General features: G+C 34.7%; 2 protein-coding genes across 2 annotated transcripts; both read left to right on the top strand.

The window, feature by feature from the left end:
- The first annotated feature begins 4,462 nt into the window (after nt 1-4,462).
- LOC146158136 (uncharacterized) lies at nt 4,463-14,934 on the top strand. Its single transcript, XM_083383801.1, has 6 exons — nt 4,463-4,607; nt 6,265-6,404; nt 10,826-11,046; nt 13,200-13,263; nt 13,727-13,761; nt 14,854-14,934. The coding sequence occupies exons 1-6, from the start codon at nt 4,510-4,512 to the stop codon at nt 14,932-14,934; spliced, it is 639 nt and encodes a 212-aa protein (XP_083239927.1). The 5' UTR covers nt 4,463-4,509.
- An 878-nt stretch (nt 14,935-15,812) lies between these two features.
- On the top strand, nt 15,813-19,792 carry LOC146158135 (synaptotagmin-like protein 1). Its single transcript, XM_083385666.1, has 4 exons — nt 15,813-15,962; nt 16,513-16,611; nt 17,277-17,416; nt 19,002-19,792. Exons 1-4 carry the CDS (start codon nt 15,814-15,816, stop codon nt 19,133-19,135), a joined length of 522 nt encoding a protein of 173 aa, XP_083241792.1. The 5' UTR covers nt 15,813; the 3' UTR covers nt 19,136-19,792.
- Nucleotides 19,793-25,218: the final 5,426 nt, after the last annotated feature.

Raw genomic sequence — 25,218 nt, 5'->3', positions numbered from 1 at the left:
ATAGTGTGTGTTTAAGTGTAAAATTCTTGCGTGAATGCCTATTGGTAATACAAATACTTTTACAAAATTACAAAAAGTTTCGCGGCACACTTGACAATCTCTCCAGGCACACCAGTGTGCCGCGGCACACAGTTTGGGAATCACTGTTTTAGGGAGATGGCGAGTTGTCCTAGTAAAAAAGAACATTATCTGATTTGAAAAAGAACATTTTTTTATCGGTAGGGCGTACCTTTAGCAATGTTTTTACCAGAAAGCCGGCCGGACCTTTTCGAAATACTTTTACTACTGAATAGTAAGTTCTAGTTACGTCATAACGTGACGTCATATCGCAAGTAATGTTGCGAGTCGTGCTGTCATAAAACGAACTAGTGTGGAATTATGAAGCTATTCTTATAGAGGGAGTATATTCGGTTTAAGTTGGTAAAACTTTTACCTTAAAAGGAAATGTGACGTAATGGGAACATAAAAATATTAGCATTTTGCTCGATATATGTATGAGGGTTATTGACTCCACAGCTGAATGCTTGCACTGAAATCACGTAAAAATTCGCACGGAGCTTGAAAATGTGCTGTAATTGCTATGTTTGCTATGCAGTTATCAGATATTTGTCGTGTAAGCAAAATTTAGGAAAGTTATTCAACAGCCTTAGTATTTGGTCGCCGCCAAAAAAGTGGTGATATACTGTTCTCTGTCTTTTGTTTTATTTAGGCAGATACGATAGTTAATGGTTCAGTGTCGAAACCGTTTAAAGCACATATTTTTCGATGCTTGTCTAGCACTGACCTTATAGCACTTTGATTGAAAGTAATTTGTCATACTTTGTTTTGTTGAGAGGAGATCGTTTATTTACGCATTAATCATGAGCTCAAACCACCAATAAACTTCCCAATATGAGTTAAATTGCGGTCAAGCGTGTATACGCCCGCATTTACCCCTGCTTGATAAATGTACACTGTTTGGTTGTTTGTGCTTTTTCTATTGTGTTTTATTGCGGGGAATTTTGATCGTGTGTGTGTGTTAAACTTACTCATGATTTTTGCACATCGCCAAACTCCTTTTTTGGAATTGAGATTTTGTCGCGTCATATTAACGCGGTTGCGCTTTTGATAAAAAACATGAAATGTGTCAACAGTTGCATTTATCGCATGTAGCTGCAGATGAACTGCGTAATTTGAATTTTACCGAAAAAAAAATCGCATGGTTTAATAGAAAAGTCCAATTGTTTGTAGTTCTTAAAAAATAACAGATAATTTATTCAGGAAAATTGTGTCTTTTTTAGGTAATAATTACTGGGTTAATTTAGTTCTACGTTTGTGAGTTTAAGTTGGTAAAATTACTTGTGTAAAAAGATACTTTTGCGATTTTCATGGGTGAGATACAAACTGCGTTGGTGTGGGATTATTAGGAGGGGAAATCAAATTAACTATTTCTATTGGATTAACAGGTTAACTAAGTACCTTTATAGCAGGAGTTCTTAAACTGGGGTCCATGGACCCCTTGGGGGTCCGTAAACTAGTTTTAGGGGGTCCATGAAGGTATAATTGAAATATTAGTGTATATTACAGAAGTAATCAGATTTTTAAAGAAAATAATTTAATCAAAAATAAAACGGGTTTGCACTGAATGTATTTAGACTCCATTTCACTTTCACGTTTGTGGAGCAAAATCAGCAAACTTATGAAGTCTATTTGTATTGTGACGTCAATTTATGACATCATTTTTCAATTTTTTTCCCTACAGTGGTCCACGCGAGATAAAAGAAAATTTTAGGGGTCCGCGGTAAAAAATGTTTAAGTACCCCTGCTTTATAGTGAACTAAGTACGGTAATAGCAAATTACCTGGTTAACCGGATGAACTGTGTTGGCGTATTTTCTAATGAAAAACTGCCAGGTTAAAACACACATAAAATTTGTTGGCAAGGTTGATTTGGAATTAAGATTACTGGCGAGTGTCTACCAATCAGCACTCGCCCGGACGAAATAATACTTGCCAAAAAACACATATCTACGAATTTTCGTCATAAAAAATTGTTTTGATAATAATTCAACCTGCTTTTCTGTATCGTTGCGTGTATATAGCCATGGTATGGCCTGTCCCGATTGCTTACCAGACTATTGAATGCGTAGCACGTTTTTATCATGTGCTTGTTTAATTATGTAGTTGCGCAAGCGTGGATCGTTATAGCGGTTTATGCAATAAAATAGTTTCAGTAATTGGCGTTTAACATCATTTGTCGCAAAGTGAGTCCAGTAGATCTGATTTCAGCAGCTAATTTTTGCTTTAGGCCTAAGGTTTAGCATTGGCGAGCGGGTGGGTGCAAAATTCCAACCCTGTTTGGCGCCAGTTTTAAAACAAAGTCACTTGATTTTATTAAAGTGCTCTGTTTTTTCCTGTAGCAACATTTAAAAATTCGCCCATTTAACCGCAATATCGTATGTTGTTCTTTCTCACGGGATCATTTGCATTTTTGTCTCCGTGTTACGTCACAACCAAAAAACTAGAATAGTTTTATTGTTCACATTGCCTTTCCAGTTTACTCACATTGTTGCGTCATAGTGCGCATTTAGCTCTTTGTGATAAATTAAAAAAAATATAATGCAAAGCTGAAAGCTGTGTTAAATGTAAAAACGGCGCTGGTCTACAATCGTACCGCATTTTCGTCCGGGGGTTTATATTGCTTACATTATTTTAGTTGGGGTGCGAGTTAACGTTTGGGTTCGAGTTGGCCAAGTTATTATATTTATTCTGCTATTTATTTCTTCCTTGCAATTTCAATTTTAACAACTAGTTATAGTTGCTGTAAAAAAGTTGTAGGGTTCTTGACCATCCCCGTAAAAAGACTTAAGATAAAATTTGTCTTTAACTTGTAATACTGGCCTCATTTGCAATTTATTTATGCTACGCATAAATTGTGCAGAACTCATAAGAGATTGCCACTGAATGTGTTCAAAAAAGCCAGCGTCAGTATTTTACATTCGAATTTCGAACGCCATTGAAGTGTTTTGCACGTCCCAAATCTAGCAGAACTGCTCTAAAACGGAAATGCGAGTAATCACGGACAAGATTTTGTTGTTTTCCAAATGAAATGTCTTGTTTATCGACCTAGATTCAATGTCCCGTTTTAGTCATTGCCTACCAATACGGCCTATAGGAAGTGAATTGTCAGTGTGTTACCTGAAAAAACTTGTTTACACTTAGCGTGTGCAGTAGTGCACTAATAAAAATAGGTTTTAAAAAATTCAGTCGCTTCTTGTTTGAGTTCTAGCCAAGGACCTGATTTTGCTCGTTTTTTGTTAAGCTGATTTTAAGGTATTGCTACGTTGGTAGCACTTTCGGAGCAGATGTTTTAAAGTCCTGGTCTTACTGAGTTATCTGAGTTATCTTTAATTCAGTGGTTCCTAACTGGGGTGCCACGGCACACTTGGATGTTATTTTATTGCTTGAAGGTGCCAAAAGACAGTTTGAATTAATGGAAACTATATTTTTCTCGTTTGATAGGTTTTCAAATATTTTTGGAAGTGCAAAATGACTTCGTAAAAAGAATTGCTTTTTGACGTAAAAAAATTGCTTTTTGTATTGTTTTCCGGAAGACTTAAGTAATTATGAATCAACACTGGTTTAGTAAGATACATAGTAACCTCTCTCAACATGCTTATAATAGTTACCCTGTTTTTAAGGGTGCTGGAGGCTAAAAAGTTTGGGAGCTACTGTTTTACCCTCTTAGAAATACTAGCGTGTGAAACCAGCACACGAAAAGCAGCACAGGCTTGGGTAGCTGTCACATTTACTGGTTGAGGCTATCTATAGGTTCGTCAAATATGCTTTTAGGTCATGCCGCTTCCTTTACATTTTAGTAGGTGCGTGTTACTGTTCAGGTTACATCGCTTAAAGGAAGCAAAAACGGCTGTTAGTTTAACTTTGAAAAACATTGCCAGAAAGTCTCACGAAAGGGTATAAAACTGTAGTGATCCGAGCTAACATTTATATATTGAAGTTCAAAGTCTTATAATGAGATAAATCAGTAACTTTTACGATTTTTGAAAGCAGTGTTTCCCTTAAGAAATTTTTTGACTTTGCAAATGTTGGTTTTAGTTAGCGTAACCCTTTTATGGCTGGGTTAGCAAAGTTCTAATTTCATTTTTGTAATTTAGTAAAATTGGTACCAAAAATTTAACAAAATACTGCAATAGTAAACGTAAACAAATTGAAAGTTTATTTATGCTTTTTTGATTTTCTGCTGTTTATATCTTTTGTCCTAGTTTACTGTCTAATCTTAATGTATATGCGACAATGCAAGTGTAAGAGAAGAAAATTTTATAGCGTAAATTATTCTGATAGTTCTGACATTCAGTTTGGCAACTCAGGCCTAAACGGAATCTGTATTAACTAAAATCTTTTACAAACTGTCATTTTCCTAACTAAATCGTTGTGTTTCTTACTTTTTAGATGTTAACTTCCCTTTTTCAATTGTAACAGCTGTATTAGTTCTCTTTATTGTTACGTCACAATGTCGTCGCTTGACCTCAGTCACCTGACCCCTTCAGAGGTCATGCACATCAGGGAGGTTTTGAGAAGGGCACAGGAGCAGGGAATAGGGGTCAGCATGTAAGTTTAAAAAACTCTTTCCTTGAAGGGCTTGTACTTAATACTTTTCTTAAAATAATTTAGAATATTTATATCCAGTATTAATGCCACAGGTTTTGTTTTGCTACTTAAATTGAGACATTCGTGACAAAATTGATCCCATTTTAAAGCACCAACGTACCGTAATACTTTGGATTCTTTTGGGAATATTTTAACAGTTTTCTGTGGTATAGTTCAATATGTGCTAATGTGATAAATGCTTGCTTAAATACTTATATACTTACTTTTCCTGTGGCAATTGTTATATGGTTGTGCAACGAAAAGTGCCACGAATTTAGGTCTAATCTAGGTCTACATGGCGATTTTAACTTTCAACTAAATTATATGTGCCCTTGAGATATTCGTAAGCGCTATTCCCTCCATTTAAAACAACTCATGACAGCCAAAGCAAAATGCCTTTTTAACTTTAAAGAACCTGCCCCCCGCCCCCCCACAAAAAAAAAACTTTAACTAATGATTGCAATCAAACACAACACAAATATGACGAAATATGTTGCGTCAAAATGTCTGTTTTTATTGTATTAATTGAAATACCGGTATAACACTTTTTCTATAAGCTGAAAAAGATGAAAATATAAATCATACCGAAAAATTTCCACGCTAAAAACACTAAATTCCCCACAAGTTTAAAAACCACTAAAAATCAAAAAACATCTTAAAACAGTAAAATGTGTTCATCTTTGTTAAATTAACAACGGTTTTACAAATCAGAAGATAATAATAGACCCACGCGTTTATGTACGTCATAATTGACGCCGGTTGTACCGAAAAGTTTTTATTTTTAATAGCATTGTTGTGACGTCATATTTCAGATGCGGTTGTCTGACTGAAGCCCATTCATTACAAACAATCGGCTGAGTTTGTGGTGTCGTAAATAGCGCCTGATGATTTTAGAAAAACGCCAGACAACTGATAATTGTAAATTTTACAATCACAGCACAACTACTGTGCCGCAAAAAAATACTGTACACATATTTTGACACATTCAGGTGTTAAGAATAACATGCTTTCAAAAAATTAATTTAGATGCACAAATATTTCGCCATAGTTGCAAATAATGCAACTGCTCGGTTTTAAACTTTAACATTTTCGAACTAAACATAGGTAACGTGCTTTCCTTTCATTAACACTAATAATAATAAACGAATTAAACTGCGATATAAGATTTAGTTATTCCATAGGGAGCGGTTGGTAATAGTAACTTATTAAAGTTGCCTGGTTTGAAACCTGGTCGATTAGAAAGAAATCCAAAAGATTTCAACAAAAGTTGAGCGCTGGCTATAAAAAGTAGCCTTCACTTTGAGGCTCTTATCGCTTCAAAGCCTAAAATGCGTTGTAGAAAAAGGAAAACCCGCCCCAAAATACACCGATGCCTTTGAGTTAGGAATACGGTTGCTAACCTTAACTGCCTTGATCCGAAACAAAAACGGTTTTTAGGTGGAAATCCTTCATTTACGCCCCCAATAAAGAATGTACCCCCCTCTAATAACCACCAAGTCGGTTTAGATATACAATTCACTTCGTTTATGGGTGTTACTACTTTCTACACATCTTGAAACAAGTCAAGTTGTTGAATATTTTAACTTAATAAAATAACAAAGGCACCTTTGAAATCCAGGAACGGCGGACCGGCGCCCAACAAGCCCCTTAAATCGGATGACGTCATTATGTCGTCATGGAGCCAGTCGGAAAAATACCAGTCGGGCTGGGACATGGTGTTCGCCGCCCTTGAGCGCCCACCAGTGACCGAGGAAACAGGTGAATGTAACGTCACTGTGGGTCTTTGTTTTGCGCGATGACGCGATTGTCGGATGTCCGATTATATTGAGTCAAAACCGACACCCGATACCAACTAGTGGAATGGAAATACTTATTCCGTTTTCAACGCAATGGTTTTGTGAAGCTCGATTCAGCGCAATTAGCATGATATTAAAAACATGAAGGCATGACATGCGGTTATGCTTATGTAAAGTGAAGCCGCGTTTGCAAAAATTTTTGTGTTCGTTCGTTTGTTAAATTACAATTTATATGTTAACTAAAACTTCGTAAAAGCGATAATTTTTGTGGACATGTTTATAGCCACAGTTCTCTGTAATTGTGTTATAGTTCACGCATATTCGCTCGTGTTACTTAGTTCCAGCATTAGACCTAATTGAAATATTTTGATTCGTGTCTGACACAAAATTGGGTCGCAATGTAAATTCTTATTTCAATCTATTCAAATTGTGGACGCTTTTTAAACGATTGAAGACCACTGCTTTATAGTCTATACAAAAACTAAAATTAGAATTTAAGTCATGGTTTAGCTTCCAACGAATAATGTGTTCTTCTTTGAAAATAGTATTTTAGGTTAACTGCCGAGCCAGTTTTTTTTTATTTGAAGTGAATTGTGATTTTTAATACGGGGAAAACACAACATTTGTGTATATAATATGATAATTATACGTCTTTGGTAAATAAAGGATTATAGAAGATACCAAAATACTGGGAATGGGTGGGTTAAATAAATAGGCCAGGTTCAGTAATGTTTCTTTAATCGCGACTTACATGAAAGATTAATACTCAGCCGATAGTAATAGAATTGTATTGGTGCTAATTTTTAAGCTAAACGAACAGAGACCCACTGAAAAACTTATAAAGTAAAACAGGGATGGTCAAGTATTTTTGATGTGGTGCCGCAGGTGAAACAGGAATGTTCTGGAAGTCCTGGGTCAAAAAGCTATGTACAAACACGGGAAATAAAGAATGATTTCTCTTAAAATAAAACTGTAAATATTTTGTTTAGACAAGCTAAGAGAAGGTTAAAGGTGATAATTTACAAGTGTGATTTAATTATTCGAAAGTATATTGATCAATAAAACACATATGGGCTTGTTTTTGCTTTCAAAAGTTTTGTGAAAATTTGGCCGCGGGCTGAATAAATGGCTTGGCGGGTGTAGGCAGTAGTTTAATCCATACACACCAATGTTATGCCTTGTTCCCCAGCACAAATGACGTAACCGGTTTTATGTGGCATCAAACTGACGAAACGATTAACAGGATGTCAATAAACGATTGAACGCCTCGCCCTTCCTGTGTGAAACGCGCTTCAAGCGAGGAAACAACCCGAAAGCTACGCAATGAAACCCTTTAGAGCAGGGGTTGCCAACCATTCAGAAAACAAGCCAATATTTCTTACTTGGTTGACCGCAAAGAACCACACGTTGCACATATGGACATGAATTAATATCACCCTGTTTCTTTCTTACACAAGTTCCTTCGCCAAGATAGATTTATTTGGAACGTCGCACCTGAACAAATATTGTTTAAGCTACGTATAGCGATTTTTTATTCATACTGCAGGAGTTAGTTTTCTAAATCTGTTGACTGATTTTACAAAAAGGAAAAGGATCTGAGTAGGGATGGATCACGTTATGGTAAAAACGTCATGCAATAAAATAAGTCTCGTTCGGAAATATGCAATGAAAAATGCGTTTTTATTCTACCAGGATTTCTTATTCAAGTACATTTGCCAAGATAGATTTATTTGAAACGTTGCACCCTAACAAATATTGTTTAAGCTACGTATAACGATTGTTTATTCACACTGCGGGACTTGTTAAATAAATGTCAAAGTTTCTAAATCTGTTGACTGATTTTATTTTTTTCCCTGCTTTAGAGCATGGGTGCCAACCAGTAATAGACCAAGAGTCACATTTTTTACTTGGTTGACTGCAAAGAGCCACTTTTCTTGCTTAAAATATTCTTGTTTAGTTTTCTTTGTGAACTGCCTTCACAGAGCAACTTAACTTTAGAGTTAGTTGTTTCCAGTATTTCTTGGACCTTTTTGTCACGTACACACGCGCACATGCATACGAGTGCATACAGGGTTAGTGTTTTCCGGAGCAAACAGCCTAATTACATTGCCCCTCGAATACTTTAAGAACTTATAAGCAGTAGCGTTAGGCAAGCCTGTTAAGAATCATCGCACTTTATTGCCGACATGTTTTTACAAAAGATAAACGAACTGCGGTGTACTACTAACTTCTAACCCTGCGTTCCATGAACTTTTTTACGGGATTAGTGTTTTCCGGAGCCAACAGCAGAATTACATGGCCCCGTGAATATTTTAAGAACTTATAGATAGTTACGTTAGGCAAGCCTGTTAAGGATTATCGCACCTTATTGGCAACATGATTTTACAACAACAGACAAACCAACTGCGGTTACTAATCTAAGTCAGCGGATTATAATTTTTTAAACGCGGCCCCTTGAAAAAAGGCTTTTTGGTTTCTTCAAACAGCGTCGGAGGGGGAGATGATGTCACAAATTTCCGTCCCCAAAAACAAGAAGACTGAATAATCGCGCTGTTTTTGGTCCGAAAAATTTGAAACTGGAATGAAGTCTAACTACATTTAAGGAGCCAAAACGTTTTCTTCGATCAAAATTTCGTCCTATAGAAAATTCGGTTTATTTTTTATTTATTAACTAGGTCTATATGGAAAAATAATTTTTGTCCACGTACCACCTAGATTATTCTACGTAACATGGGAGCCGAACTTTCAAAATTCTAGAGCGTTTTTCCCAGCCAGTGCAAAAAATAACATTAATTACATATTTACTTGAGAGCTGTAAGATAACAGCTTTTGCGTTGTTTAACACATTTTTACTGAAACAAGCCATTTGGCGTATTGCAACTTTCTTGGAGTGCCCTAAGGGTAAAAAGATTCCATAGCAATGCGCAAAACTTGACATCAAATCACAAAAATGAATTTACGTGAAATTAATTAATAAAATAGTCTTGGGGTTCTGTGACCTTGTGATACATGATAAATTTCACATTTTTGAACACTTTTGCTAATCTAGAACTGTGCTACAGAAATTAATGTTACACACTAATAGTGTTTTGACGCCTCTTAAGAAATCCAGGGTGTCTAAAAATCCTCTGCACGCCCAGGTTTGGCCTCTATGGGTCTACGGACCCCAGTTTTTGTCCCAGGGTTGTAATGACTTAAGCCAATGAATTAACGTAAATGCAAAGTCATTGTTTTTAAATGACATGGCATGGATGGAGTATGTTGTACAAATGACTTGGTTGAAAATCGTGTTTTCATTAAGCATTATTTTGTAGAATAGGGCATTTATCCTAATTTTTGCAAATAAAATCATTTGTTGCTATATGTTGCGTTTTTATTATTATTTAGTAGAGTTATTGCTCATATTAGGACGAGTTTACCAATTTTAATGGTTTAAGTTTGCATTTTTTTGACAAGGGCTTGACTTGGATTTGACTTGCCCTAAATATGAGTTGACTGGGACTTGTCTTGTTATTTATTCAAAACATCTGACTTGGACTTTAGTTATTTTTCAAATGACTTGACTTGGACTTAAGTTATTTTCCACATGATTTGACTTGGACTTAAGTTATTTTCCAAATGACTTGACTGGGACTTGGGTCATTTCAAAATAACTTGTTTACAGCACTGTCCTGTGTCCCATAGGCGCTGTTTTTGAATGCCCCTTCGATTAAAACGTGCGCTAAAAGAAGCTATTTTTAGAAAACGCTGGCTTGTCGTGTTTGGCTGTATCGCAAGACAGCAATGGGGTCTGGCGCAATCCTAAACCCCCGGGTGAACCTGCGGTGGTCGCCTACCAGCACTTGTCGTCCACTTGCCGCACGTTCGTCTCACGATGTGAGTTAATATTACAAAAATTAGGGGGGCACTTATTTTTCTTTACTCATTTAGACAAACGAAACACTGGCACATGTGTCATTCATTAAAAATCCTTTCTCATAACACGTCCAAGTCATCAGTTGCCCAAGTCAAGTCACAGTCAAGTCATTACTAGAGCAAGTCATCCTCAAGTCAAGTCATTAACTTAGCAACAAAGCACAACACTTTGGTAAAACTCGCCCGATCATGAGCCTAATAGTACCATCTTAAATTTAATTGTTTCCTCAAATTTCCTCCTTATTAATAAGCTTGTTTTTCTATCTATTTTCTGTTTTAAAGCCTATACAGAGGTAGGCAGCAATTTGAACGTTTCGAATAACTCTTTATTCATGTTAAAAAATGTTGAAAATGAATATGTTGAATTATTACGTTTTTATATTTAATTTTTTAATTTTTCTAGTTGATTGAAGTAATTAGAATTGTAACGACATTACATTTAATTTTTTCATTAAATTTCCTCCTTAGATCTTCCTCCAAGTCCGCATCCCTCCCCGGTTGCCACGCAACAGGAGCAAAAGGAGGTCTTCCAGGCTGTCCTCAGCGACATCCTGGATGAGATCGACCAGAAGACCTCCGGAGCAAGTCCCAAGCGCCAGATCAGCATCACAAGCGTCTCCTCCAACGAAGCAAAGGATGAAGAGCAAGAAGAGAAAGAGCAAGAGCAACAAGAAGAGGAAGAGAAAAAAGTGAGAGCTTGTTTACAGAAAAATATGCTTTTTAGTTATAAGATCTATTCATATTAGTAAGTTGTATTGTTTAACACAATGCTTCCAAAACTTTTTCAGTTCGCGACCCACTCTTAATGCAAGTTTTATTGTGCGACCAAACGAATAAAGTTACATAAAACCCGCATCTTTACTACTGGCGTCATACTGAAATAATTAATGCAACCCAATCTAATTGTTACATCTTGGTTACATTGTTGCATAAATATTACGTAATGATAATGCAATAATTCCCCGATCTAATAAAAAACTGTAACATTTAGAAAAGCTTGATCCACCTGAAATAGTTTTGCAACCCACCAATGGGTCGCGACATAACCAATATGGTAGAATCAAATTTACTAGTGTTTTAAATTTGGCGGATTTATAATATACAGGATATCTGGAATGCATTTATATACATAGGATCTTCTATATCACCGTATAGTTATACGTTTAGGAATGAGACATTTAAATAAAACTAAATCACTTAAAATCTTTACGAAGGGCTTTGTAAATGTTTTCTCAATAAACGAATTCGTGCTAATTAAGAAACAGACAACAAAATTGTACGAGTATCACAAAATTTTCAAAACTATTATTCGCGTCACTACTTTACTACCTGGATATATTTATTAACAGCGCTAAAATCTTGTACGTGGTAATGTCAATAGATTTGGAAGTAAATGGTAGTGGATATACATTAAAACAAACTATACCAGACTAATAACCAAAAAACAGTATTTCGAATGTTCGTCAAACTTACCAAATCATGACTTTCTCGGAAGATATTCAAGAAAAAACAATTGTATCAGTATCCTAAAATTTTGCAATGTACTTTTGTCAGCATTTTACTGATTTTCAAAAGGAAAAATTTATAAACAGCGTTAAGTAAACGCTTGTATACGTGGTTCATTTGACAAAGGACTTGGAACTTGTATATTAAGTCGAATTATGGTGGAAATACATTCAAACAAATCATAAACCACACTATGGAAGCGAAACACAGTATTTCGAATGTAATTCTATCTCATTTCATCGAACAAACCAAAGCATTGAAAGCGATGGTCGTCTATAAATAAGCGCCTATATGTACAAGTGTGTATTAGTATCAACATCGCACTTTGGCGTACTTATTCACAACAACCTCGATTGTTTTGCTGGATTAACAACTTCCACAGATAGCCGCCGATTGGTTTTCGGGCCTGTCGAAACATTGTCGGCTTCCTATTAGAGAAGGGAAGAGCCCAATTGAGCTGAGATTCGGCCGAAAAACGCCGGACGGTCCGGACCCCAGCTAAACCGAAATTTATCACAAAGTGTTGAACAACAACTATGGATTCATGAAAGTCCTATTCAAAAACAAACCAAAAAAAACCATTTTTAATTTTCCATGAAGTTTTTATATAAACTGGATTTTTATGAACCTGAACTAAACCATAAACATGCTGTTGCTACCAGGCATAGTATATTTCAAAAACTTAACTAAACCTTGGAGCATAATGGTTGGAGGTTGTAGTAAGACGTAATAAGAATATCAAAGCCCATACAGAAGTGGGGAGCTTTTGAACGTTTCTACGCAACGCAGGCTGGAGAGTATCATCCGCAAGCCTGCCAAAAAACGCGAGGACGTATCTTTTTTACGGACTTGATGTTGAAAATGAATAAAGAGTTATTCGAAACGTTCAAGATGATACCTATACTTCTGTATGGGCTTTGATATTCTTATTACGTCTTAACTAAACCACTAAGTGCTGAAACCAACTTGGAAACGGCAAAAATAACAAAATGCTGTGGTAGCGTTTTGTAAATGTCTCGAATAGCTCGATGTTGAAAATGAACAAAGAGTTATTCTTACTACGTCTTATTGCACTCTTAGCCATTATGGGACAAAGTATTTGGTTAGTTGATGAATTTCAAAGCCTTAAAAGTAGATCGACATCATCTTAATTAAGACGTTTCGATACGAACCTCTTCAAGATGATGTCGATCTACTCGACCTTTTAGGTTTTGAAATGCATTAACTAGTCAAATACTTACTGTAGGAAATTTATTATTAGGCTGCATTACAGATCCGTGCGTATTCTGTGTGGGTTTGATATTCTTACCACGTCTAACCAAATAGTGATTTTTAGGAGGAAGAAACGAAGGTGTCACCAGCAGCCAGCCACAATTCGCTCGCTACCAATATGAATGAAGGTAGGAAAATGCAGATGCACTCAGCTGTTTTAGTTTCAAAAGAACTTGCGAACTAAAGCCGCTCGCTTAGAGACCCGTCCTGCACTAAGTTTTCAAACAAATTTTCAATATGGACAAAATTGTTGGCGAAAAACTTTCGGCCGATGATCGTTCCACACCCTTTCCCACAGTTTCAGATGTTATTTCGGCCATTTAGGCCTTATTCAGGTGAATTTAAGACGTCTTCCGACAGGTTTTGGTCTTGTTCATACGATTAAGTTCTTATTCTGTCATGGATATTACTACATATTTGGCTTTATTGTGCGTTGGTCCTAATACTATGGTATTCTAGATTATGCTGCTTAAGATATTGATGCTTGGTAGGTTTACATACTGACACTACAGTCTTATATCGCAGCTTAATTCGTGGATCCATATCGCCACCCAGCGGCTGTTGTTTATTTTTGTTATTTTATTTTTGCAGAAGTGACTCCTGTTCAAGAAGACGGTAACGATCAGGTATGCTCAGCGGAAAAAAACAATGATTTTTTTCCTGGCGTTTTTGATAAGGTAATATTTTGTTGTTAATAAAGTTTCAAATATTTGAAATTGGTGTTAATAATAATATTTTGAATTGTTGTTAATAGTATTTTGATTTGTTGTTAATAGTATTTTAAATTATTGTTAATAGTATTTTGAATTATTATTAACAGTATTTTAAATTTTTATTAATAGTATTTTAAATTATTGTTAATAGTGTTTTGAATAGTTGTTAATAGTATTTTTAATTGTTGTTAATTAAATTTTGAAGTTTTGTTAATGTATAGTTTTTTTATGATGCTAACATGTAACCGCTATTATTCAATTTGTTTGTAAAAGTAAGATAAACATAAGGATTTTTAGTGACTGTACGTCGATATAAGGGTTGTTTAAAATCAACCTTACGAAATTAAAATGTGTGATAAAACTCCCCACATATCACACATTACGTTTTTAATTAATCGTCATCAACTTTTACAAATGGCAATAAAAAGAAGTAGTCTAGTGTTAAAATGTTTCTGTCACTGGATACTTCAGGCGGTTAAAATCACGCCACAGAATATAGCAGCGAAATTTATTTTATAGTTATTTTTAGCCAGTGACTGGTAATTGAGGCATGTATTACACGAGTTCATTACAGGTGTTACAGGAGGACATTATGTGCTTTAGAAAATGTTAACGCTCGCTTGAAAATTCATAACAAAATCACTTTTAAATCTATACCCTTCTAAGAAAAAAGCTAGAAAATCGCAAAAACATTAAAGCTACAAAAAAAGAGAAAAAAATTCATGTTGAACGACGAGACGTTTCAGATCTTACGAAAACCATTTGTGGAATTATTAGGCCCAAAAAATCTTTGAAGGCTTTTTTCATGTTTGGGTTGTTTATTGATTTAACGACAATCTGGTGGCAGTCTTATCACTGAACAAAACCTTTTGTCGTGACCTCATATAAAACAAGTAACAAACGGTTTACAAGAAAAGCACGTAATAGCTCCAAAGTGTAGACTCGGAAAAATTAACATTGTTTAGCGCTGCTTCATATACTTGACATTTTTTTACTATTTTTTAGGCGGTTTTAAGCGTAACTTTCACCTACTTTCCTGCTGATGGGCCTGAACCACGGACCACCTGTCCTGCCAAGGGAACGTAAGTTGTATTTTATGATTGATTAAATATTATTTCCAATTAAAACAGCTCTTTTGGCAATTATATTTAGTCCCTAAGTTATGACGCCCCATGTTCCATTCTGTCATCCTAAAGACTCTGATTATTATTCAAACAAAATTGTCAGCAGAGAAAAATTGTTTATTTTATGCCTAACAGCAACAGTTTATATAATAACCCTAATTTTTGTGTCTATGCGAACTTATATGAACATCAGTCAGACAGAAATTAATTGCTCTGTGTCATGTAGTAAAAAGGAAAATCATTTCGAGGACATTTATTTTGTAATGGGCAAATATTTCATTATTTCTAATCTTATCTGTCACTTTTTACCCAGTTTACCTTCCTAGTGCCAATCCTCGAAACTTATATTAACCCAGTATGAAAAATATTAAAGTTATGAATTAAAGTCAATAAATGGATTACCATCTCTTCAATGGACATTAAACATACAAGTAAAAAATTAACTAGTAGACGGCTAGATGCTACAAGTGTTTTAACGGCCGAAGATAGCTTACAATATCATTGAAAAATCATAAATCGTCAAACAATTCCTTTGGTTGGAACCTTACACGTAATAAAAACAGTGAAGTTTTGAAAGTTAAGTAAACAGAAAATATCACGTAAAAAAAATAAAAAAAATATCTCTTTGTTGACAAACAATGTTTTGTCGAAATATCAAAAAAACTTTGACATAAGGTCCGTAGTTAAATCAATAATTTGAATATTATCGACATTGAAGGGCGGACGAGGTACCTAGATAATAAACTCTGATTCCCTTACTCAACTTTTGTTCTCTTTTCGCATTTTTACCCTTTTTCTTTTTTATCACAGTCGATTCTCTCGCGCTGACAAAACCGACATCATGGTACGCAAGGAATACACGTCGCTCACTGGAGCCAAAATCCCAGTAGTAAAAACGTCCGCCAGCGGCGCTAAAGAGGAAGACGAGAACGAGATTCACATCATGGTCAATCAAGTGGAACGGCTGGTCATGCCAAGCTCAGTCATCAAGTAAATAACCGCTTACAAAAATTATGGTATTAGTTTGTTACATAGAACTTGTAAAACCGTATTTCGGAACATATTAATGCAAAAAACAATGGATTTTGTGATGCAAAAAATTTTTAAATTTTATTCATATAAATGGTAATATAAGACTTTCTTAATTTAGATAAAAAACAGAGGAAATAATTTACTAATCTAATTTGGTCAAGTTTGTTATTTTAAACTGAAACCTTTTCGCAAGTAAGAAATCTCCCGCAGACAATAAAATGTTAACAAATATTGTTCCTTTCGTGTCAGTTGATGTTTAGGCTGTTTGTAAAAACAGGTATAAAACATAAAGTAATTTCGACCGAAATAAATTATTCGACTTATGAATAGGCATCATCAGTTCAATATTCCAATGAATATTTTTCATAATTCGACGGAATCTATTCATAAGGCGAAACCATATATTTCCGTAACATTTCGCCTTTTTGAAGGCCCCCGTTGTACTGTTGAAACCCTGTATCCATATTTGATATAAGTATACAGTTTTAATTAATTGTTGTTGTTTCAGGAACAAACGGCGCACCTACATAAAGTGCTACATGATCCCAGACCGCTTCCACGCAGCCAAGATGCGAAGTTCAGTTGCGAAAGACTCAGACAACCCTTGGTTCGTAAGCTAACGTTTACTTAATTTTAAAGCTTTCTATTTTTGTGAACTATTTATTTTTGTGTTTTTGTAAAGGACAAATTAACTATCATCACTTTGTAAGACTTTTCCTGGATGTTTTTTCCGCAACGCCATTATTCACAAAATTGTGTTTGCTTATTTGTGGTTAAAATTTGAATGCGGTTAAATTTCAAGGTTTATTTTTATAACTTCAATTTGCAGGTGACCTTTATAATGTCGTTACCCAAGATTGTTGTTACATAATAACTGGATTTGGGTGTGCTTAACTTGAATTGCAGTCAAAATTAAACCTCAAATATTGTTAACGTTGATTTACAAGCCCCGAGCTACATTTTTAAGTTGCTTTTCATTTCCAATGAATATACTGTTGCTGCCAGGGATTTTATTAACTATACAATTGTAAGTGAGACCAAGATTTTTGTTAAACGAGCCATCGTTTGGAGGATCTATTCAGATAATCTTTTTCAGAGCAATCGAAACGTTGGCATCTATGATAACAATCCTTGTCAGACGAACAATTTTATATTTGTTTAATTTTCAGTTTACCTAAAATTGTGGTTGAGCTTTAATTTCGAGTACGCCTAATATTTCAGATAAACCTTAATTTTAATTTTTGAGTTAAACTTTTCTGCATTCTGAATTAGCTTCCACCACAAATTCATTTACCGCGGATTCAAGCAAGAAGAGTTTGAGAAGAACTTCTTCGAGATTCTGGTGTGCGGACTCACCTACTCGATCGGCAAAGCGGTGGTTATCGGCGGAGTAAGGCTCTCCAACACACCAGGTAACTCACACGAGTTCAATTTGAGAGTACGACGGGTATTTGGGAAATAACGCGAGTAAGAGTCGAGTTTAACTTAAATACTTAAACTTAGTCAAGTCATTAGGAAAAATAACTCAAGTCAAAGTCATTTTTGTCAAAAAGCATTACAATTGTTGGTGTTTCATTATGAGAGATATAACTCGACCAAAAATAACCAAACCGCCATATACAGCATGAAAATTGTTTTAGGTACATTGAGAGAAATAACCCAATCTCATAACAAAAATATTTTATAAAAAAAAAGAAAGTTATTTGACAAAATTACTTAAGTCCAAGTCCAGCCATTTTGGGCAAAATAAATAAATCAAGCCATGTGAAAACAGTGACTTAAGTCATTACAACACTGGTATTAAGTACTTCATAGACCGACGTTTAATTATTATCTTTCCCGAAGGATTCCGGTGTGATTTTTATATTTTCCGTATTCGTGTAAGTCTAAATAGGATAATCATGTGTCACTCTTAACGTCAAATTGTATTCATTCTCTATAAGCTTCCACACAACCTTTGTTCATAAGGTCAAAGTCGAAATCAAAGAGGAATCAAATTTCTATTTTGACTTTATGAAGCACGGTTGTGAAACACAATTCAGTCATTTTTTCGGGTTTATGCAATACTCTTGGGATTGTGTGGTAGATATTTTTGTCATTTCAAAAAACAGTATACAAATACCCTAGAAAAACAATACGCTGTTTTTTTGGAAAAAATTGTGTAAACAGTTGAAATCCAAGGTAGAAAAGGTAAAAAATAAAATGCTGTTAAATACATATTTCCAAATCAGAGATACACACTTATATAAAGCAAAAAGGAAGTTCGAGCTGAACCTGATGTGATAAACGAAAGCTTGTCGAGAATGAATGCAGTTTGTCTTTATATAGTGCCACCCAGGGAGTCAAACCGTTTGACTTTTCCGGTTCAGGTTCGGTTCGGGTTCAAGGATTTTTTCGAAATTCGGTTCAGTTCCGGTTTCATTTCGGAGGAATTTAAAAGTTCCGGTTCAGCTCCGGTTCGACCGTCGCTATTTCAAAACCGGTTCATAAAGTTCCGGTTCAGATACAATATAATTTGCGTTAAATCTCAAAATGTGGGTCGATAAATGTAGAGAATAATTTTTGAATTGTAAGTCATTTAATCTAAGTTACGTGACGTATTAAAAAAACAGCAACTCATTATAAAAATATCTAAAATATAAAAAATTAAAGATTTTTACATTCAATATTCATATTTTTTTCATAAATTTCGAATATGGCGTAACTCGACTCTGTAAAATAGAAGTTGTGACGTCATGCAGGAGCGAACCGCTTTTATTTACAGGTTCGGGTTCGGTTAAGGTTCAGGTACTTTCAAATTATTCGGTTCAGTTCCGGTTTGGCTCCTTAAAATCTTACAAAAAACGGTTCAGGTTCGGTTACGGTTCGGAAAAAATTGACCCAAAACCGGTTTATAAAGTTCCGGTTCGGTTCCGGCTCGACTCCCTGGTGCCACCTGATTACCCGATTTATATATTTAAGAATCTGTAAGTTCAGGTGTTTGTTTTTTCCCCGCAGAAACATCTGACAAATCAGTGAAAGGTTCAACGGAGGAAGAAACAAGTCTGTGGAAGCAAGCGTTCGAAAACCCAGGTCAAACTATCTCGGCCAAAATTCCTTTGAGGCCAAACTTTAAGCCCACCTACCAATAAACTTCGCCTTCGTGCTTTTTAACTTTGAACAATTGCCGCTTGAAAATTTTCCATCGCTTTGGAATGCTTGATACCGAAAAGGTAAAGAAAGCGTTTGTAAATAGGTTTCGTCTTATTGTGTGAACACTTTGAAATCTGTTGTGATAAATTTCCGCATTACACTTTGACCTAACTTTCCTAAGAACAAATATTTATTTTTGGCCAAAAAAGGGATTTCAGGGCTTTTTAAATTTGTCAACTCATTTGCGATAAAAGATTGTTTTTCAATTTTTTCTATCTGATAAACGCTGATTTTGCATTTTTTTGTAAAGATTATTTTTAATTTTTTATCCATGTGATAGTTGTACAATTGCATCACATTACATAATATAAGGCCACATTTAACACTTGTATACCGTTCATTTAAAATAACTTCCAAGTTTTCACCCATAAGGAAAAAAATCTTTTTAAATTGTTGACATCGTATATTGGCATATTTGGTAAAATGTGCCACCAATTGGTTTAATTAGAAGTCACGCGATAAAATATAGATTTTTTTTCACGCATGTACAATAGAAACTTGTTTTTCGTTGTTGCAATTGCAGTGTATATTTGTTTGTTTGCTGTACAATGTACAAAAGCCCGCTTTACCGTAAATGTAAAAGGCGAACAAATCGATTGTTATTGACCGCCGCAATCTCTTGTGAATTCTGATGCCACGACGGTTGTATTTTAGACAAAAATGTTTCAATTTTTGTACAGTATTGCATTCGATGTTTAAAGTTACCTTTTTAATATTTACCCTAATTGGTAACCTTGGTCACTTAAAGCCAAAAGCGTTAAATAATTAAATTGCACAAATTAAATTGTTTTCGGCAATTAAGAAAGTTACTTGGGTACATTTTGCACGGATCTGTAATGTAGCTTGATAATAAATTGCAAAGCCAAAAAGGTCGAGTAGATCGACATCATTTTGACTGTTAAGACGTTTCGATACGAGCTTAACTGAAGATGATACAAGTTCGTGTCGAAACGTCTTAACAATCAAGATGATGTCGATCTACTCGACCTTTTTTGGCTCATTCGTAAGAAAAAAATATTTTAAGAAAGTTTTAAGAAAGTTAATTCACAGGATAAGTATAAAAAAGAAAACAGTAATTTCCGAAGCTTCGGGTAAATTGTGGTATAGTTGATTTTATTTTTGTGAAATGTTAGGTATGAGCAAGCAACTTCGCATTGTCAACTGCATTTTAATCTGTTTTGTCAACAAACGCAGCGGTCCATGTACCACATGGATAAAATTATTTTAATGGGCTATTTTTTGTTTCAATCTTTACCAGTTATTTTTTCAGAAACACAACCAAATGTTTTTTTTTAAAGCTAATTTGTCTCGTTAAGACTTTTCGTCAAGTTACTGACATACCATCAATGTGTTCACGGTTTCTGTTGCAATCTCGTTGTTCAGTGTCCTCATTTGTTAACGTTTTCCGTGCTAACTTGTCCGAGTTTCAGTGTTACTCTTATTTACTGTACGCTGAAGCGGCGGTATCAGCAATAAAATTCATATAATCGACCCACGAGTGTTCTGCCTTCGACACATTATGTTGTTATTTGTAACAGGCTCGTTTTCTATTAAGAACTCCAGTAGTAAAATATCAAAGTTCGTAAACGTAAATTAACGTAGTGCGCCAATTTCTATACATTAATTATTTTACCAACCGGAAACACTCACTAATGAGGTTTGGAAAGTACAGTAGCTGTGACCAGACTTGGACAACTAGTTTTATTTTAGCTTTAAAATTATTAGCATAAAATTAGTCGCGTTTGGCTATAATTCACGAAAAAAATGTCATAAAGGGCCAGATAACTGTAAGGACTGGTGATTGCAGGCCGGATACCATGAAGATTAAAAATCGTCGGTCGGATATACCAGTTAACTTAGCCTATCTTGACTTGAATATTAAAAAAAGAATACATTAAAAAGATCTACCAAAATATATAATTTGCTTTAAATAATTGTCGTTTAAATAAAAATTCATAAAAAATTAGCCTGAAATTGCATTGGACAAAGTTTTCCGGTAATAAACTGTAAATAGGCTACCCGTATTTTGGAATCATTAAGAGATATGCTTGCTCTAATTCACCGAAGTAGAAAACTAGATTTATTTAGTCGCCAAAGTTTGACTGCGGCGTTATATACTATAATTTCAAACCTTTCAAATTAAACTGATTTACTAAGTCCTTAAAAACAAACATAACGCCAAAACCGATTGAACTATTAAAACGAGCACGTGTTTAAACAAAATCCATTTCTTTGTCTAATAAAAGATTGCGTCTGAATACGATGGTCCAAAAGATATTCTGTTTCCAAATAAAAAGTAAATAAAGTTCGGCCATTTTTTTTTCTTCCGGCCAGCCATCGTAAATCCTAACATATCCGGCCACTTTTAAAAAACTGTATGGTAACCCCTGGCAAACTAAAAAACTTAGCAAACCACTGGTATATACATATTTTACTTCCTAATAGGGGCTTTATTACCGGTAAATAATTCAAATTCTTTTAGTCCAAGTTTTAGTTAGTTTGGCTTCGAAAAACCGCAAAATATTCGTGTTCGTGCTTCTGAATTGGATCAATGAAAGAAATACAGTTATTGTCCTTTCTGGAAAGTTATAAATCCAAAACATATAGCGCTGTTTTGCTTCTTAAACAGGTGGTCCATGTTTTGGTGGTAAAATGCGAAGCTGAACGTTTTAGATTTATAAAGGCACACATACCAGTTAGCAATTTATCATATGGCATAACTGTCATAGTCGTCAGCACATTTTCATTGTTTTTCAAACTGTTAACAAAACACGAAACCATTCTGATTTCCTGGATTTTTGACAAAATAATTTTCATTTAAGGGGAGAGGCGAATTATTTTCAACAATAAAAACAAATTTATTTTCAAGGAAAAGCGAAGGATTTAAGTCACTCTGTAATTTTTATTATTGATGAAGCCTACAAACTACCCAGTCCATACTTCGCAAATCTACGTTTGGTAAACGGTTTCCATTTTGTTTAATTAAATTCAAATTGTCAAAAACACTACCTTATGTGGTCACGATGTGTCTCATTTTTTATTGGAAACGTAGCCATTTTGTTTGTAAGTTTTTGAACTGCTACTGCTGATTGTTAATGGCTTTACGGAAAAATTGAAAACAAAACTGCATCCAGTTACATTTGCTGTGTATAAGTCGCCCTACGAATTGTTAGCGGTTAAAACTGAATGAAGTTACATAGTGTACTAGAAGCTTTAATAAGAACATAGGCGTAAGAATATATGTTTAAAAACTCTACATTTTTTGTTACAAAAAGAAATGTTGAAGCCATATTGCGGACCTACATTTTTCGAGCCTCTGGAAGTGTAAAAAGTTTTATTACAAGTTTGCAAATAAACGAAATATATGAATATAATCAGCTATTCGGAGTGCCGGGAAGAAATAGTACAGAACGAAATTGAGAAAAAGTGTAGCGGTGCATGTGTGTGGACAGATTTTGTACAAAAATACTTAACTGCCTTATCATAGCTGATAAACTAAAAAAAACGAGTAGCGTAATGTTGGATTCAGCGTTTTTCGGTGGCTTAGGAAAATTACATAAAAAAACACAATACTGTATTACTGTTAAAAATACTGTACATGAAATCGTGAAAGATGAGTCATACAAAAAGGGTTTTAATGCTGGTAAATAACAACCGAGCTGCGAGGCATTCTTGTATTAATTTATCACAGAATTTGCTATTTTTTATGTATGTTTTCACAGCAGGAGAATATTAGTGATCCCAGTTCAATTTCAGGAATATTAAAATATTGTGTTTTGTGCTGTTTTCAAGGTTCGGTATTATGTGAAAATAATAGCCCACATTAAATCGGTCCAAAATAAAAAAATCCATTTCTGAACCCGGTCATTTGAGGGTTTAACGAAACGGACCAAATAATTACGTTGGCCTGTCTCTTTAAAAAGCAATTAAATCACAATTCTAAAGCTAAGTCGTCAAAAAGTCACAATATAAAAAATGCGCCTAATGCCAAGAAAAAAAATCACGCTAATGCACAGTTTTTCTTTAACAAGACTGCTTGGACAAGCAAAACTTTCGAATCGGCGCAATATTAAACCGTAGCGTTTGCAATAAAACGACGAACGTCATACGAGGGCACACGAAAAGCCTTACGCGCTTGTTTCAACAGTTTTGCGACGGTACAGTGATCCAAACAACTGGTTGTATCAGTGTAATTGCCGGAAAGTACTGTTTTTGTAAAGCGCCATTACAGAAAGGCCGAAAATTAAAATTCATTTTGAATAGGAATACAACGAAATACATTTAAAGCACCATGTGACATTTGAAAACACCATGCTTCAGTGATATCATGCTCTAAAAGTGGAAGCTACTTTCGCTCGAAAAAATATTTCACAATTCCTGTGAAAAATGGCGGACCAAATAGCAAATAATAATGGTGTGCAAACACTTTGGTGACTAATTTAAGTCATTAGACCACAGTAGAAATTTAATACTGTAAGATTTGGCCTATTAATATACAATATTTTTTTTTTTTTTTAACTCTTAAACGAAATACTTTACATTTAAAAGCATATTGGTAAAGTGTTCGTTACCACAATGTACGTTAATAGGCTCCGCATCATAAAATAAGGGCAACTGCGAAAAAAAGAATAGTACGAAATTTAACCGCGGCGAGTTGGCCTCGAACGATTAAAAAGTACGGTTCAAGCGAGTAAAAAAAGACTTGAAAAAGATGAATTAAAAATAAACATCGATTCGTGATAGGGCAGAACAACGCTAAAAACGCTCATAGAAATAAAATGTGGATTTTCGACGAAAATATTCAAGAATTTGTTTTTATGTGCTTGCTTAGCTGCTGTGTTTTCACTAATAAAAACAGGGGTGTAGCTTTTTTGCAATTTAAATCGGTCTTCAATTTTTTTTGTTAATTATAAATTTTCAAGTTTTCGAAAATTATAATGGAATTACGGGTTTCTGAGTTTTTTTTTCAATTAGATCATGATAATTATCTAAACTGAGTTAGAATCAAGGTTTTCAAGTTTCCCTGAATGAGGTTAGAATTACAACTAATAGATGAGCGTTAACTACAAATAAACTTAAATCCAAAATCGAAATTTTTTCAGAAGAATCAGGCCTTAAAAACCACAGAAGAAAACGCTAATAAAACTTGCTAGATAAACCCAAGTTTTAAGCGAAATATATGTGGGCAACATGCCTAAATCGATAAGTTTATATTTTTGTTCAAACGACCATCTATGAGCAGCAGAGATTATTGCTTTTTTGCTAACTAAAACTTTGCCGTCCGCTCTACATTAAACAGCAGCTAAAAATCGAATTTCACAATTTGCAGCAATAGACTTGTAAATAGGGACTTCTATACTATAGCTATGCAGGACAAACTACAAAATAAACGTTTGAACACAAAATATTGAGTGCTAAGTTTTAAAAAGCTCCACTAAAAATAAGACTTGAAATAAAAATAAGATTTAAGACTTGAATGTCCAAATTAGCGTTTTTTTGTGTTTTCTTGCAGCAATATGTGACATTAGCAGACGGTCAAAGGGTAGAAAAGGATGTTTATTAACTTGATTTGATTGTCGTTTGTAAGTTTGCGAATCTATTTTTAGTGTAGTTTGTCTAGCGCAGTGGTCTTCAACAATTCCGTTTTTTGTCAGCAACCCAGTTATACAGGTTTACCACAAAAACAGTTGCCGAATAATTTGAATGCTTGAAGCTGCCGAATCAATCAATTCGACAGCCGCTGCATTTTGCCATATTTTCCAAAAAATATACTCAGTCAGGAATGAGTAAATTTTCTACATGTGAAGCTGAAAATTGGGAAGTATATAGTAGGAACAGAATGTGTCCAATACACATTCTGAAATTTGGACAAGTCTGTTTTTGGCTGCTCCTTCAAGTTGCTAAAATTTACTCAAAATAGAAATTGACACCACGGTTCAAAACTGTCCTAATTTTCTCCGAAAAAAATTTCCGAAAAGCCGAAAAAAGAAATGCGACAAGCCTTCTAAAAGGCTAGTTTTCT

The sequence above is a fragment of the Ascidiella aspersa genome, chromosome 3 (assembly GCF_963924565.1).
Source record: "Ascidiella aspersa chromosome 3, kaAscAspe10.2, whole genome shotgun sequence".
Classification (NCBI taxonomy): Eukaryota; Metazoa; Chordata; class Ascidiacea; order Phlebobranchia; family Ascidiidae; genus Ascidiella; species Ascidiella aspersa.
Note: the sequence above shows the minus strand (reverse complement) of the source record. Positions and strands in the feature narration are given on the sequence as shown.

Coding starts and splice junctions, on each gene's coding strand:
- LOC146158136 (XM_083383801.1), top strand. CDS start 4,510: ATGTCGTCGCTTGACCTCAGTCACCTGACCCCTTCAGAGGTCATGCAC. Junction 6,405..10,825: donor ACCAGTGACCGAGGAAACAG/GTGAATGTAACG, acceptor TTTCCTCCTTAG/ATCTTCCTCCAAGTCCGCAT. Junction 11,047..13,199: donor AAGAAGAGGAAGAGAAAAAA/GTGAGAGCTTGT, acceptor AGTGATTTTTAG/GAGGAAGAAACGAAGGTGTC.
- LOC146158135 (XM_083385666.1), top strand. CDS start 15,814: ATGGTACGCAAGGAATACACGTCGCTCACTGGAGCCAAAATCCCAGTA. Junction 15,963..16,512: donor ATGCCAAGCTCAGTCATCAA/GTAAATAACCGC, acceptor TTGTTGTTTCAG/GAACAAACGGCGCACCTACA. Junction 16,612..17,276: donor AAAGACTCAGACAACCCTTG/GTTCGTAAGCTA, acceptor ATTCTGAATTAG/CTTCCACCACAAATTCATTT.